At 37.4% G+C, this 16352-nt stretch overlaps 1 protein-coding gene across 1 annotated transcript in view; it reads left to right on the top strand.

Moving 5' to 3' along the window:
* Nucleotides 1–16352, top strand: part of RAD50 (RAD50 double strand break repair protein) — an 81385-nt gene that overhangs the window by 23076 nt on the left and 41957 nt on the right. The window contains exons 6-13 of the mRNA XM_003782207.3: nt 751–879; nt 1390–1555; nt 2775–2968; nt 3762–3968; nt 7220–7402; nt 7849–8006; nt 11576–11751; nt 12259–12496. Coding sequence (XP_003782255.1) covers nt 751–879; nt 1390–1555; nt 2775–2968; nt 3762–3968; nt 7220–7402; nt 7849–8006; nt 11576–11751; nt 12259–12496 — 1451 coding nt within the window. The remainder of the gene's footprint in view (nt 1–750; nt 880–1389; nt 1556–2774; nt 2969–3761; nt 3969–7219; nt 7403–7848; nt 8007–11575; nt 11752–12258; nt 12497–16352) is intronic.

The raw sequence follows: 16352 nt of genomic DNA, 5'->3' as shown, positions 1-16352 counted from the left end.
AAAATAAAATAAAATAAAAATTAGCTTCTGCTGAGCATGGTAGTCCCAGCTACACAGGAGGCTGAGGTAGGAGGATTGCTTAAGCTTAGGAATTCCAGGCTGTAGTGCTCTATGATCTCGCCTGTGAATAGCTACTGCACTTCAGCCTGGCAATACAGGAAGATCCCCCCATCTCTAAATAAAATAATAAAAAATTAAAATTAGGTTCTAAAAATGTCTTAGAAGAAGAATTGGTCAGCTTTGGAATGCTAGAGTCAAACACTGGAAGAGTACCTCAGGCATCATCCAAGGAGAATGCCCTGAACTGGGCTATACATATTCCTAAGAGATGAGGCAAAGAATGACTTGTAAGTTGCCATGAGTTTCTAGTCCACCTAGTTCTGATTTTTAAAAAATACATTGAATAGTTAGCCTTTTAAGGATTAAGTTTTTAAAATGTGCTACTCTGCATATTATAGCTGTAAGTGCTCAATGAATGAAAGACTTTTGTAGGTGTATTGAAGGCAGGATACAGGCTTTGGAGTTAGATGTAGAATTTAATTTCTGCTTTTCTCTGCTATCTGTGAAGACTTGGGAAAGTTACTTAATGTCTCTGCTTTTCAATTTGTGCTCTCTTTACAGTGTCATTGTTAACGTTAAATGGGACCACTTTTACTAAATGCTGGCCCTGGGACATCTTATTTCTCTACATCCAATAGCAATATAAGCTGTAGTGAATTTTACTTACATAGAGTATTTCTTTATTTTTAGAATCGTTTAAAAGAAATTGAACACAATCTCTCTAAGATAATGAGACTTGACAATGAAATTAAAGCCTTGGATAGCCGAAAGAAGCAAATGGAGAAAGATAATAGTGAACTGGAACAGAAGATGGAAAAGGTTTGTAGTAGTAGAATTTTGTTCCACTTCAAAATTTTGGGATTATTGTAGTGAACTTTATTTGAATCAGTTTTGCCACCCACATTTTAGAAAATAGCAGGCTCTGTGCCTGTGGCTCAAGCGGCTAAGGCGCCAGCCACATACACCTAAGGTGGCAGGTTCGAATCCCCAGCCTGGGCCCACCAAACAACAATGATGGCTGCAAACAAAAAATGGCCGGGCGTTGTGGCGGGCGCCTATGGTCCCAGCTACTTGGGAGGCTGAGGCAGGAGACTCGCTTGAGCCCAGGAGTTGGAGGTTGCTGTGAGCTGTGATGCCATGGCACTCTACTCAGGGGGATAGCTTGAGGCTCCGTCTTAAAAAAAGAAAATAGCAGATACAAATCTTAATGTTTGGTACTAGTTTTGTGTATATGTTTAAATAAAGGAAGTTGATTAACATTTGGTACCTCACAGTGATCACATTTTCTTACGTTTATACAATAAAGCTTTTTATTTTGGTGTTACCTAGGTTTTTCAGGGGACTGATGAGCAACTAAATGACTTATATCACAATCACCAGAGAACAGTAAGAGAGAAAGAAAGGAAATTGATAGATTGTCAGCGTGAACTGGAAAAATTAAATAAAGAATCTAGGCTTCTCAATCAAGAAAAATCAGAACTACTAGTTGAGCAGGGTAAGACAAAGTGTTGGTCTTTTTTCCTTGTATAATATTATGTATTTTCTGCATGAATGAAATATATCCTGGGAATTATGCTGTGAGTGAAAAAAAGACAATCTAAAAAGGTTACATAAGGCTGTAAGGTGGCTCATGCTTGTAATCCTAGCACTCTGGGAGGTGGAGACAGGTAAATCACTTGAGCTTAGAAGTTTGACACCAGTCTGAGCAAGAGCAAGCCCATCTCTATTAAAAATAGAAAAACTAGCCAGGCGTTGTGATGGGCACCTGTAGTCCCAGCTACTCTGGAGGCTAAGGCAAGAGGACTGCTTGAACCCAGGAGTTTGAGGTTGTTATGAGCTATGATGCCATGGCACGCTACTCCAGGTGACAGAATGAAACTCTGTCTCAAAAAAACCAAGTATGTTTTCCCTTATATAACATTTTTGAAATGTAAAAATTTTAGAAATGTGGGCAAATTAGTGATTGCCAGGGATACTGGGTAGGAGGAAGGGCAGGAGGGAGAAGGATGCGGTTATGGTTATAAAAGAACAAGAGGGTTCTTGTGATATTGGAACTATTTAGTATCTTGACTGTTGTTGTAGATTCACAAACCCACACAGGTAGTAAAATATATAGAACTTAATACATACACATACATGAATGAGTACAAGTAAAACTGGGGGAAATTTCAGTAAGATTGACGGATTATATCAATGTCAGTATTCTGGTTGTGAAATTATTATTATTATTATTTCATTTTTATTTATTTATTTTGAGACAGAGTTTCACTATGTTGCCCTTGGTAGAGTGAGTGGCATCATAGCTCACAGCAACCTCAAACTCTTGGGCTAAAGCAATTCTCTTGCCTCAGCCTCCCAAGTAGCTGGGACTACAGGCGCCCGTCACAATGCCTGGCTTTTGTTGTTGTTGTTGTTGTTATAGTTGTTGTTGTTTAGCAGGCCCACCATTCCTGGTGTAGGTGGCCTGTGCCTTAACCACTGAGCTGCAGGTGCCAAGCCTGGTTGTGATATTATTATACTGTAGTTTTGTAAAAGTTATCATTGGGGAGAACTGGGCAAAGTATAGGAGAGATTATGCTGTATTATTTTTTATAACTTCATGTAAATTTACATTTGTACTGTATTATCTTTTACAACTTCATGTGAATTTACAGTTGCTCAACTTTTATAAAAAACAGCTGTCAAGAAAAATTATTAGATTGGCTTTTTTAAAGGTCGTCTACAGCTACAGGCAGATCGCCATCAAGAACATATCCGAGCTAGAGATTCATTAATTCAGTCTTTGGCAATACAGCTAGAATTGGATGGTTTTGAGCGTGGACCATTCAGTGAAAGACAAATTAAAAATTTTCACAAACTTGTAAGAGAAAGACAAGAAAAGGAAGCAGAAACTGCCAACCAACTCATGGTAAATATTTTGAAATATGATTGTTATTTTCTTTTATCTGTGTCAGATTCTCTAGTTGAATTGTTTTAATTTTTGGATAGACCCTATTTTGGCATATGATTTGTATTAGTGTTAAGATGCTGCTACAGGGTAGGAAAAAAACCTTTATAGGAACAAATTTAAAACATTTTTTAAGTTAAAAATATGAAGAAAATGTAGATGTACATTCTTTATTTGGTTTTAAGTTAGAAATTTTTTTTGTTATTTTTCTTCTATCATTCTAAATAAAAAAAAAGTCTTGAGGCTAATTGCAAAGAAAATATTTGCTTATGGTTAATAATGATTATCCTGGATGATGGTTTTTACATTTTTTAAAATACAGTTATGCATCACATAATGACATTTTGGTCTATGGGAGGCCACAAATATAGTAGTGGTTCCGTAAGATGATAATACCATATTTTTACTATACTTTTTCTGTGTTTACATATATAAATATTTATTGTGTTATGGTTGCCTCCAGTATTCAGTACAGTAACATGATGTACAGGTATAGGCATAATGAGTTATAGTATAGCCTAGTTGTATAGTAGGCTATACTATCTAGGTTTGTGTAAGTACACTGTATGATATTTGCACAGTGACAAAGTTGCCTAAAGATTTATTTCTCAGAATATATCCCCATGGTTTAGTGATGCATGACTGTACTTTTTTGTATTTTCTTCATTGTCCATGTTACTTTTGCAATGAAGAAAATTTTTTAAATTATTTAATGAAAAACTTATTAATGCTCATTCTTTACTTACATATTTAGAATGATTTTGCAGAAAAAGAGGCTCTGAAACAAAAACAGATAGATGAGATAAGGGATAAGAAAACTGGACTGGGAAGAATAATTGAGCTAAAATTGGAAATCCAAAGTAAGAAACAGCATGAGCTGAAAAATGCGAAGTATGAATTACAGCAGTTGGAAGGATCTTCAGACAGGATTCTTGAATTGGACCAGGAGCTCACAAAAGCTGTAAGATATTATTTGAATAATTACTTTAAAGTGTAAGATATAGATGTATAGAGTCTTGCATTCTGAAGTATTTAATCTATTACTAATCCTGAAATTATGGCATTTTAATATAAATGTCAGTCTTGTCAGTTCTAAAGTAAAATGAACTCCCCTGAATGTCTTGATCCCCCTAACTCTTTGGTTCTGAAACCTGGTGGGTTAAAAATTAGAATCACCCAGTAAGCTTTTTAAAGTTATCTATGCTTAGACCTTAAAGCCTCAGACCTTCAAAATCAAAATTTCTGAGAGTGGGACATGGAAATTTATGTTCAACACTGCCAGGCATTGGTGGCATGCACCTATAGTCCCAGCTACTTGGGAGGCAAAGGCAGGAAGATTGCTTGAGCTCAGGAATTTGAGGTTGTTGTGAACTCTTATCATGGCCACTGCACTCCAGCTTAGGCATCAGAATGAGACTCTGTCTCTTAAAAAAAACGCAACAAAATTAGGTGATTCTTATGAATACCCTTGCTAAGAACCACTTACCTAAGTAAAAAAGCAAGTATTTTTCCCTCTAGGTTTCACACACTATAATTTTATATGATTTTTGCTATATTATCACATCTTCTTTGGTAAAAACTTTTTAAGCCAATCTCTTCAAGAACTTCCAAATTTTCTTCCTTGCATCTAATCTGTCCCTTTCCTTTACATTCCGTCATCAAAATAAGCATCCTAGAGTTTGGTAAGTCTGCTGTTAAATCCCATCTTGATAATTTATGTAAACATTGATTTTTACTTCCTAACTCACCATTGTAGCATACATTTTTGTCTTTAACACTTTATTACAATATTGTCTTGTTAGGGTGGGCAGACACCAGTGGAGGACCACATCACACAATTTTTATATAGTTTCTACATATCAGGCAATACAGTGAGTTACGTGGAGACTTAATTAATACTCAATTGTTGACTGAAGAATCAGTAATCTGTATACTTAGACATATTTCTACTAATTTTGCCCTAATTCTTATTTTTCCTTCCTGTTTTACCCTTCCAAATTTATTTATTTATTCTTTACTATTATTTAATATAACATAGTAAGGCAATATTAGTAAATTTTTTTTTTGTTTTTTTGTTTTTTTTGAGACAGAGTCTCACTTGGTCACCCTCGGTGGAATGCCATGGCATTTTAGCTCATAGCAGCCTCGAACACTTGGGTTCAAGTGATCCTCTTGCCTTAGCCTCCCAAGTACCTGGGACTACAGGCACTCACCACACCACCAGCTATTTTTTAGAGACAGGGTCTTGTTCTTGATTAGGCTGGTTTCAAACTCATAAGCTCAGGCAATCCACCCACCTCGGTCTCCCAAGTGCTAAGATTACAGGTGTGAGACACTGTGCTTTTTCTTAAAGCATATGTGGTGCATTATGGTTTTTTCTCATTGTTTGAATAAGCAAACAATAATATTTTGACCATTCTGAGGATTAGTTAATTTATAATACACTATCATTATTTTAATTCTTTTTTAAAGCAATAACCAGTTTTAATGAAAATTAACATTTTCATTGGAAGATGGGGCTTTGCAGTTTATGAGTAATGCTTAAATAAAGGAACTAAGAATGGCATGCATTTAAGGCTGCAGAAAAAGAGATTTTGGAGTAAGTCAGTATTTCACTTGAAAAATATGTCTATTTCTCTGGCTGCCATGTTTACTTATGAGAAGTCCTCCACTATTCTAATCATTTTTTCTGTAATGCCTCATCTCTAGAAGTCTGTTTCTTCATCTTTAGTTTGTTTGTTTGTTTTTTTTTTTGTTTTTGGCCGGGGCTGGGTTTGAACCCACTACCTCCAGTATATCGGGCTGGCACCCTACTCCTTGACCCACAGGTGCTGCCATCTTTAGTTTTTGATTGATGATTCTTGTGTGGATTTCTAGGGGGTTATACAGTGTGGAATTCACTCAGCTTCTAGAATCTGTTGGTTTATGTCTTTTGCCATATTTGGAAAGTTTTCCACTGTCATTTCTCCAAATCTTTTTTTCAGCCGACAGTTTCTCATCTCCTTCTAGAGCTCCAATAATATAAATATTAAAAGTCTTTTGTTATTGTCCCACAGATCTCCAAGGCTCTTGTCATTTCTTTTAGTCCGTTTTCTTCCTATAGTTCAGATCTGGTAATTTCTATTGTTCTATCTTCAAGTTTACTGATGCTTTCCTCTGTTCTATTCACTCTGCTACTGAATGTGCCCATTGAGCTTTCTGTTTTGTTTATTGTATTTTTCAGTTCTGAAATTTTCGTTTGATTTTCCTTATATCTTTAATTTCCTTGCTGAGAATTTCTTTTTCACATGTTTCAAACATATTTGTAATTGCTCATTGCAGTATTCTAATGGTGGCAGGTTTATGATATAATTTCTGTATCATCGCTATGTGGGCGTCTGTTGGTTGTCTTTCCTTATTCAAATTGAGGTTTTTGTGGTTCTTAGAAGAACCAGGGTCTTGAGAAGTGTTTTTTTTTTTCCAGATTAATATAAGGATACATATGATTAGGTTATTTTGTTTGCATTTGTTGGGTAAAGCCCAAGTTGTAGTTGAGCCTTTCACCCAGCCAGGTGTGCCTTACATTTACCCCTATATTGTGCCAGTTAGGTGAGAGCTTACCACGCCCTCTTCCTCCTCACTTTTCTCACCTTCCCCCACCTTCTTGAATTTGTGTTTTTCTCTTGTGTGGGGGTGTGGTTGTTCATCTACTAGTTTCATATTAATATTGAGTACATTGGATGCTTGTTTTTCCATTGTGTGATAGGAGGATGTTTTCCAAATCCTTCTAGGCAAATATAAAAGATGTAACGTCTCCATCTGTCTTTACAGCTGAATAGTATTTATTCCATGGTATACATATGCCATAGTTTATTCCTTTGTGAGTTGATGGGCACATGAATTGTTTCCATGTCTTGGTGACTGAATTGAGCTCTGATTAACATTCTAGTGCAGATGTCCTTATGGTAAAATGAATTTTTTCTTCTGAGTAGATACCTGATAATGGGATTGTATGATCAAATGGAGGATCTATTTTTAGCTCTTTGAGGATTCACAGTAATCTTTGCAAAAAGGCTGTACTAGTTTGTAATCTCATTGACAATGTATTTAAGTGTTCCCTTTTTTGTACCCACACCAGCACCTGCAGGTTTGGGACTTTGTGATGTGGACTACGTTATTTTAATTCTTACACAAATTATGTAAACCTATGCATTTGTTTGAATTATTGATTAGGAACGTGAGCTAAGCAAAGCTGAGAAAAACAGCAATGTAGAAGCCCTAAAAATGGAAGTTATAAGCCTTCAAAATGAGAAAGTGGACTTAGACAGGACCCTGCGTAAATTAGACCAGGAGATGGAGCAGATAAACCATCATACAACAACACGTACCCAGATGGAGATGCTGACCAAAGACAAAGTATGATTTTTCTTTTTGTTCTAATTGTACTGTTTGGTATTTAAAATAGCTTATCTTGCTTTCATAATTGACACACACTGAAGTATTGGGTTAGTATTGACTTTATATTTTAGAGGTTAAGAGAGCTTAATACCTACTCTATAAAAATAAACTGTCAAGTGTAAGTTATTGTTTAATTACAGAAAGTGTTTTAGTAGTATATACATACAAACCCATGCTCACTGCTGTGAACTTTTAATATACAGAAGATTTAAATTTTTATAGCATTAAATTTGTTACTTTCTTATGGCTTAAAAGTACCATCTCCAAGATTTTAAGAAATTTCGTGTTTTCTTTTTATAATGTTTTTTAAGCCTAAAACTTGAATAAGTCTACCATTTATTTTTGTTCTTGATTTAATGTAGAGACATAACACTTCATTTTTAAAAGGTGTTTTTTACTTTTAGGCTGACAAAGATGAACAAATCAGAAAAATAAAATCTAGGCACAGTGATGAATTAACTTCACTGTTGGGGTACTTTCCCAACAAAAAACAGCTTGAAGACTGGCTTCATAGTAAATCAAAAGAAATTAATCAGACCAGGGACAGACTTGCCAAGTTGAAGTAAGTAGTTGCAACATTTGGAGATGTAACAGAGATTTCTTATTTCATACTTTCATGTTTAATTGTTTTAAAATCATTTATTGTCATGAAATAGTATGTTGTATTTAGTTTGCCTATGTGAAGGGACTTCAGAAATTTTATGTGTAAATAAAATTAAAAGATAAAAATAGGGAGGCGTCTGTGGCTCAGTGAGGAGGGCGCCGGCCCCATATACCGAGGGTGGTGGGTTCAAACCCAGCCCCGGCCAAACTGCAACAAAAAATAGCTGGGCGTTGTGGCGGGTGCCTGTAGTCCCAGCTATACTTGGGAGGCTGAGGCAGAAGAATCGCCTAAGCTCAGGAGTTGGAGGTTGCTGGAGCAACTCCACTGCACTCTACCAAGGGTGAAAAAGTGAGACTCTGTCTCTACAAAAAAAAGAAAAAAAAGATAAAAATAAAAAATACAAACTTTATTTCAGAACACAAGCTTTATCAAGTTCAAGACCCTTTTATAAGTGATGATGCCAGTCACAGACCATCCCTAAAGAACTGCAGGTCCTGAGACTTTAACCATGTCATTGAAATCTTTTTTACATTATTAACTAAAGAAAAATAGGTGCCCTTTAAAGATTTTTTTTAAGATTAGGAAACAAAAAGAAGTGAGAAGTAAGAAAGAGCCTGAGCAAGACTATGCAGTGGATACTTAATGGTTGCCCATTGAAACTCTCACAGAATTGCCCTGCCATACAAGGGTAGGGAACCTGCAACCTTAGAGCCACATGTGGCCTTCTGGATCTTTGAGTGTGGCCTTTTGACTGAATCCAATTTTTACAGATCAAATCCTCTTTATTTATTTATTTATTTATTTATTTTAACGGAGACAGAGTCTTATTCTGTTGTCCTGGGGTTGAGTGCTATGGCATTGCCATAGCTCACAGCAACCTCAAACTCTTGGCTCAAGTGATTGTCCTGCCTCAGCCTCCCAAGTAGCTGGTATTACAGGCACCCACCATAATGCCAGGCTAAGTTTTTATATTTTCAGTAGTGATGGGGTCTTGCTCTTGTCCAGACTGGTCTAGAATTCCTGAGCTCAAGTGATCCACCCACCTCAGCCTCCCAGAGTGCTAGGATTACAGGTGTGAGTCACCTCGCCAGGCCCTAAATCTTTTTAATAAAGTGATTTGTTCTATGAAGTTTGGATTTGGTCAAGGGGCCACACTTGGGGATCCAGAGGTGCATGGTTCTCCACCCCTCCCAGGTGAAGAAGGATTCTAGTGAAGCTTCCCTGGGCATTTTTCTGCTAAAGCTTTTGGTTAATGTTCTGAAATGCCTTTCATAATAGTTAGATGTTCTTGTTCTTTGGCCTTCCAGAAAGTCAAAAAGTAAAATTTCTTGAACATCAAAAAAAAAAACCTGTTGCCATGATCTTTGCTCTTGACCAGTTTACTTTTGCTTTGACTAGACCACTTCTACCTGTTGGTCATCATGGCTTTGATTGTACTTTGTCTTCAGGATTGTGTTGGTGAAGCCATGTTTCATCTCCTATTACAGTCCTTTGAGGAAATGCTTCAGGATCTGATCCTGCTTATTTAAAATTTCCATTGAAAGCTCTGCTCTTAACTTGTAGCTGATCTGGGATATACACTTTTAGTACCTATCAAGTAGAAAGTTTGCTTAATTTTAATTTTTCACTCTGAATTATGTAAGCTGAACCAAACAATTGAGATTACTGTGGTGTTGGCTTTTGTTTGTCTTGTTAATTGGTTAGCCCTCTTCATATAAAGATGAATTTTTTCCTCACAAATTGATGTGAATAGTCTGCTGCTCCAGGCTTCAACTTCAGCATTGCCTCTTCTCTTCTTTAAACAAGTTATCCATTTGTGAACTGCTGATTTTGGAGGGGGCATTATCACCATAAACTTTTCATAATGTGTTAGTGATTTCACCACTCTTCATCTAAACTTCTCCATAAATTTGTTCTGTTTCACTTTTGGCAGTATCGATGTTGTTGGGATAGGGGCTGCTTTCAGACTGATGCCTGTCCTTCTCAGTGCCTCAAACTAGATCCTATTCAGATATATTATAATAATTTAGTATGAGTTTATTTTGGTATGAAAAGTTTTTGAAATCCATGCATAGTTTTTTTGTAATACATATTTTCTGTGAACTTTTTGAAAATCCAGTCTTACAAGTTAAGTAAAATGGAAATGGGTAACAATTTGGGCCTCTTGTCTCTTGAAAATTTGTAGACCTATATAAGAAGATTAAACTTTTTAAATTCCCTTTTCATTTCTGGGAGTCATCCATTCTAAAAAATAATACTAATTCTCAGATGTTACCTGGATGGTAGCTGGATAAAAGGATCAAAAATTCCACACAGATTTTTGATAAAAATAGTGGATTTGGGTTTGGCCTTGTTAAGTTTGGCCTTTGTTAAAATTTCTTATGGAAGTGTCTATTAGGGAGTATAAAATTGGAGTTTGAAGTACAGGAGATTGGGATTGTTGCTATATAAGGGATGTTCAAAGTTAGCATAGACCATATCACCATAAGGGGTTACAGTTAGACTCCAGAAGAGCATCAGCATTTAAGATTGTTGGCAGGCAAAGGAAGAGGAGCAAGTCAAGGGAACTGGGATGTGCCTAGGGAACCAGGCTGAGAGCCAGATGGAGTGGTGTTGGGGGTGCCTGGAGGAGATAGGCCTTCAAGGAGAGTTGTGCACCTGAGTAAGATGAAGATTGCACCTGGCACTTGAGTACTTGATGATCTTGATGAGAAGTGTTCAGCGGAAGCTAGGATGGAGAAAGTATCATCTACATACATTTTTTTTTTCTTCACACTTTTACCATAACTCACGATAGTATGACGTGTGTGTGTGATCATACACATTTATCTGAAAGAAATTTCTGAAAGTACTTTTACATACAGCCTAATATATTACATTATATTATTTCATTTAAAAAGAATATGCTGAGTACAATGCATTAAATTTGATTACATGACTTGTGTAATAACTTGTAAATTGAAAAACTCTGATGTGTGTAAGTATTGAGGTTAGCTAAGACAATGTTGGAGTGGAGATAGATTGTGCTAGTAAGCAAAATCTTTGATAAATGAGAGGCAGTGAGTGAAGTAGAAGACAGCAACAAGGAGAGGAAAAAGAAAAGGTTTATATAGGAGGGTAAGGAAGTAATACTGAGAAAAGGATTTAAGAGAATTAGGAGAATATTTTCCTCTTCTCTTTTTCTGCAGTAGACCCAGCAAGCATCTTCTTGCTGAGGCTCTTAAATGTGGGATCTAAGACAGTGCACCCCCAGAAACCAGGCAGATTTCTGCCTATGTACATTTTTCTGGGAGTAGGCCCAAGACTGGGGTTGGCAAGTGAGTCAGTGTCCTAGGTGGAAGTGTAAGCTGTGGACTATTGCCTTAAAACTTCTTAAAAAACAAAACAAATAGGAAAGAAAACAGTATTTTTGTATACCAAACCCTTGTAATGATCTGTTGGCAGAATTTGTCTCGTATTTTCCTACTCACATTTTTCAAATGCATTTCTCATGTTTTAAAATTATAATCCATTTTTTCTTATCTTAGCAAAGAACTAGCTTCAGCTGAGCAAAATAAAAATCATATAAATAATGAGCTAAAAAAAAAAGAAGAGCAATTGTCCAGTTATGAAGATAAACTGTTTGATGTTTGTGGTAGCCAGGACTTTGAAAGTGATTTAGACAGACTTAAGGAAGAAATTGAAAAATCCTCCAAACAGCGAGGTAAGTCACCTACTTCATATTCTCAAGGTACTTTGATGCTTTTGAGTTTTCATTCAGAGGTAACTATCAAGGATAGGAGATTTTAAACCTGGTCGTGGAACCAAATGGCTTGAGTTTCAGTCATAGCTCTGTAATTTAACTCACGATACAACTTTCAGCAACTTATTAAAATCTTCCTGTGTTTCACATTAGTCATATGTAAAAAGAGAACACAACTACGTACTACCTTGCTCTTAGAAGGTATTGAGGAGTAAATGAGATTATATTTGTAAAGTCTTTTGAACGGTATCTTGCACATACAAAGCTTGCAATAAAAGTTGTTTTACTTATTGTTAGTTACTAAAAAATAATTTATATAATCTGAATGTATCGTGCCCTTTAGAAGAAGATTTAATAATCTGAATTTTTATTCTATATTTATAAAGCAAGAGGAATAGACAGGAAAAGACGCAGCCATTTTAACAAAACTCTGTTTTTCTCATTGGAGATATATGTTTTTTTAAATAGCCATGCTGGCTGGAGCCACAGCAGTTTACTCCCAATTCATTACTCAGCTAGCAGATGAAAACCAGTCATGTTGCCCTGTCTGTCAGAGAGTTTTTCAGACAGAGGCTGAATTACAAGAAGTTATCAGTGATTTACAGTCTAAACTGCGGCTTGCTCCAGATAAACTCAAGTCAACAGAATCAGAGCTAAAGAAAAAGGAAAAACGACGTGATGAAATGCTGGGACTCGTGCCCATGAGGTAAGAATGAGGATATTCTGATGCTATGCATGTGGCCATAGCACTGTAAAAGGTACCATCTAATGTTGGGTATATGGTAAGTACTTAGTAAGGATGTGTTGAATGAAAAAATTAGTAAAGTCAAGATTTTGCACCATTATGCTCTATATTTCATTTATATGAGGCCTGACAATTAAATTTATGAACTCATCCTAGAAGAAGTGCTACATACTTCATTGCTGAATGTCACTAAGGTCACCTTCAAAGTTTTCCCCTTGAGAAGCTATGCACCAATGCCAGCACCTAGTCCATCCTTCAAAGCACTTTTTGTAGAATGAGTTCATGAACTTAACTTTCAGATCTCGTACGATGACACTTCTGATGGCCATTCCAGAAAAAGAGCTTTGAAGTGTAGATAGATACTGGCATCAGTGCATAACTTCCCGAGGGGAGTACGTCAGAGGTGATGGTAGTGATACTCAGCAATGAGGTATTTTTTTCTAGGACAAGTTCTTGAACTTAATTGTCTGACTTGTGTAATAAGAATCAATTATTTTGTTTAAAGGTAAGCTTATTTCTTGTATTAGTCATGGGGTAGATAATAGTCTTTACTTTTATGTGTGTGCGTGTTTCATTCCTGAGACTTGGCTTGAGGGCATAAATTTTGACAAATTTAGAACTGTTCATTGATGTGTTACTTTGTAAACCCACTAAAACAATTAAAGTACTGAAAAGCTCTTTTAAAAGATTAAGCTATATTTTTATGTCTTTTCCACTTTCAAAAAGAATGAATCATAGATGATTTCTGTTTAGGTTTTCCTTTGTTTGTACGAGAAATTCATGTGATGGTCTGTTTATAAATAAAATTAAGTCAGGAAATATGTGATGATTACCTTGGTGGTTCCCAAAGTACAGAGAACAAAGCTGGTCACAGAGACCTTATCAGTAAGATACTTCCCTCAAGGAGCTATTGATCTAATTAAGGAGACAAGCTCTCAAAATCAGACATTTAGAAAGTTTATCTTAATGCTTAAAGAATGATTCAGACAAGTGTATTAGTTAAGAGAGAAGATAATGGATATGAAATGAGAAAAGTACTTTGAGAATGAGGCAAGAAGTAAAGCTTAGAAAAGTTGGTTCATCTCATTTGAAAGGAGAGGGAAATCACACTAGTATATGCAAAGGGAAGAGAAATACGATCTATGCTGCAATAGAAGTGTTACCTGCAATTTGGAGAATTACTTTTAGACACTGAATCCCATAAGTTGCAAAGTTAGGGCTATATTATTTATTTTCAGGTCTAGTTATAACTCTCCCTGATAGGTGATGAGGAGCCAACCTAAGGGATTGTTTCAGGAAAATTAATCTAATGTAGGTATATTGAAGGGATCAGGCTGGGAAAAACTCTGGAAGCAGAAAAACCAAGAGAGTATTGCCCAAGAAAACCAAGAATTTGTTTCAGGAAAAGGGAAGGTCTAAGAAGATGTGCTTTGTGGCAGCGAGTTTCTAAGATAGTCCCCAGGGTTCCGTGCCTCCTGGTGTTTACACTCTCCCATAGTCTTCTCTCATGTTTTTCCAGGATTGGTCTGTGTAACCAGTAAAAGGACAGAAGTGATAGCATGCTCTTCCAAGAGCAGATTATCTAAGCTCGTATGGTTTCTTTTGTGCTTGCATGTGTGTGCACATTCGTACTTTCTCTCTCTGAGGGAAGCTAGCTGCCATGTTGTGAGCAGCCCCTGGGGACAGGCCTGTATGGTGAGGACCTATGGCCTTAAAACAGTGTAATTGGAAATAAACTTTTCAGAAATCAAGCTTTGAGATAATGGCAGTCCTGGCTGACAGCTTGATTGCAACTTTTTGCAAGACCCTTAGTCAGAATCATACCTCCTATCTGTGAGAAATAATAAATGTTGTTTTTTTCTTGAGACAGAGCCTCAAGCTGTCGCCCTGGTAGAGTACTGTGGCATCACAGCTCACAGCAACCTCCAACTCCTGGGGTCAAGTGATTCCCTTGCCTCAGCCTCTCAAGTAGCTGGGGCTACAGCCCGCCACAACGCTGGGCTACTCTTTGGTTGTGGTTATCATTGTTGTTTGGCAAGCCGGGGCTGGATTGGAACCCATCAGCTCTGGTGTATGTGGCTGGCGCCTTAGCCGCTTGAGCTACAGGTGCCGAGCCATGTTGTTGTTTTAAGCTGCTAAATTTGGGAGTATTTTGTTATGCAACAATAGATGACTAACATATAAACATAAAGGTTGAAAACCAGATTATTTGGGCCGCTAAGAAAATGTGATAAGGAGACAGAAGCAGTAATTTGAGAATAAAAAGGAAGGAAAGGAATTAAGTAATATCTTGAAGTGAAAAAGGTCAAATAGATAAAATTTGTGGTTGGTAAAAAGTACATGTAGGGGAAACATGGGCTTTGTCCTTTGTCATGCTGATATCTAACAAATGACAGAATTTAACTTTGCATTATACTTTAGGACCCATCACAGTTCCCTTTCTTTTGTACCTCCACAGTTCCTTACATATTGTAACTTTGATGAATGTTTGCTGAATGAATGAGAACTGTAGTATCTGTTCCAGTTATTTATTGCTATGTAACAAACCTCCTTAAAACATAGTACCTCGGCTCGGCGCCTATAGCTCAACCGGCTAAGGCGCCAGCCACGTACACCTAAGGTGGCGGGTTCGAATCCCCAGCCCGGACCCTCCAAACAACAATGACGGCTGCAACCAAAAAATAGCCGGGCGTTGTGGCGGGCGCCTGTGGTCCCAGCTACTTGGGAGGCTGAGGCAGGAGACTCGCTTGAGCCCAGGAGTTGGAGGTTGCTGTGAGCTGTAATGCCACGGCACTCTACCCAGGGGGACAGCTTGAGGCTCTGTCTCAAAAAAAAAAAAAACATAGTACCTCAAACAACCATTTATTAACTTTTCATGATTCTGTGGGATAACTGGTCTCAGCTGGGTTCCCACTTGGGTCTTTCATGTTGCAGTTAGATACTCGTGACTGTCATCTCAAGACTCACCTGGCCTGGACATTCAGCATGGTTCACATGATAGTCACTGATGCTAACTGTTGGCTGGGAGCTCAGCTCAGGCTGTCATCAAATGGCCTTTGTGTATGTCTTGGGCTTTTGACAGCATGGTGACTAGATTACCAAATGAAGTCTTTAAAGAGACACTCAGTAGAAGGTGTAAGTCTCTTTAGGCCTTGGCACAGAAACTGGCACAGTGACACTTTGTTTTTTATTGGTCAGAGTAGTCACAGAGCCTTCAAAGATTCAATGAGAGAGGATACGCTACCTCTTGATGGGGAGATAATAATATGCACAGTAACCCTTTATCTGTAGTAGCATCTGTGTGCTGTTCTAGTTACCAGCATTAAGTAAGAGAACCTAAAGCTAGAAGAAGTCTAGAGGAAGCACTAAAAATGGACCAAGACACTGGCAGGGCTGCTCAGTGAAGACACATGTGTGATGACACTGTTTCTATAAAGGCACCAAAACATGAAAACTAGAAGAACAGGCAATAATGAAGCCCAGTTTGTTTACCAAGCTCTAACAGAATACTAGTGAGACATCCTGGAGTACTGGAGAAAGATGAGTTTAGGACCCAGGAAAGAGGAAGTCTTCTGAGCATGATGGCTCATGCCTATAATCCCAGCACTTCAGGAGGCCCAGGTGGTTGGATTGCCTGAGCTCACAAGTTCAAGACCAGCCTAAACAAGAGTGAGACCCTGGCTCTAAAAATAGCTGTGTGTTGTGGCAGGCGCCTATAGTTCCAAGCTACTCCAGAGGCTGAGGCAAGAGAATCACTTGAGCCCAAGAGTTAGAGGTTGCTGTGAACTAAGACATCAGGGTACTCTACCGGGGGTGA

Source organism: Otolemur garnettii, unplaced genomic scaffold (genome assembly GCF_000181295.1).
Source record: "Otolemur garnettii isolate 467f Iridium unplaced genomic scaffold, OtoGar3 scaffold00003, whole genome shotgun sequence".
Taxonomy (NCBI): domain Eukaryota; kingdom Metazoa; phylum Chordata; class Mammalia; order Primates; family Galagidae; genus Otolemur; species Otolemur garnettii.
Note: the sequence above shows the minus strand (reverse complement) of the source record. Positions and strands in the feature narration are given on the sequence as shown.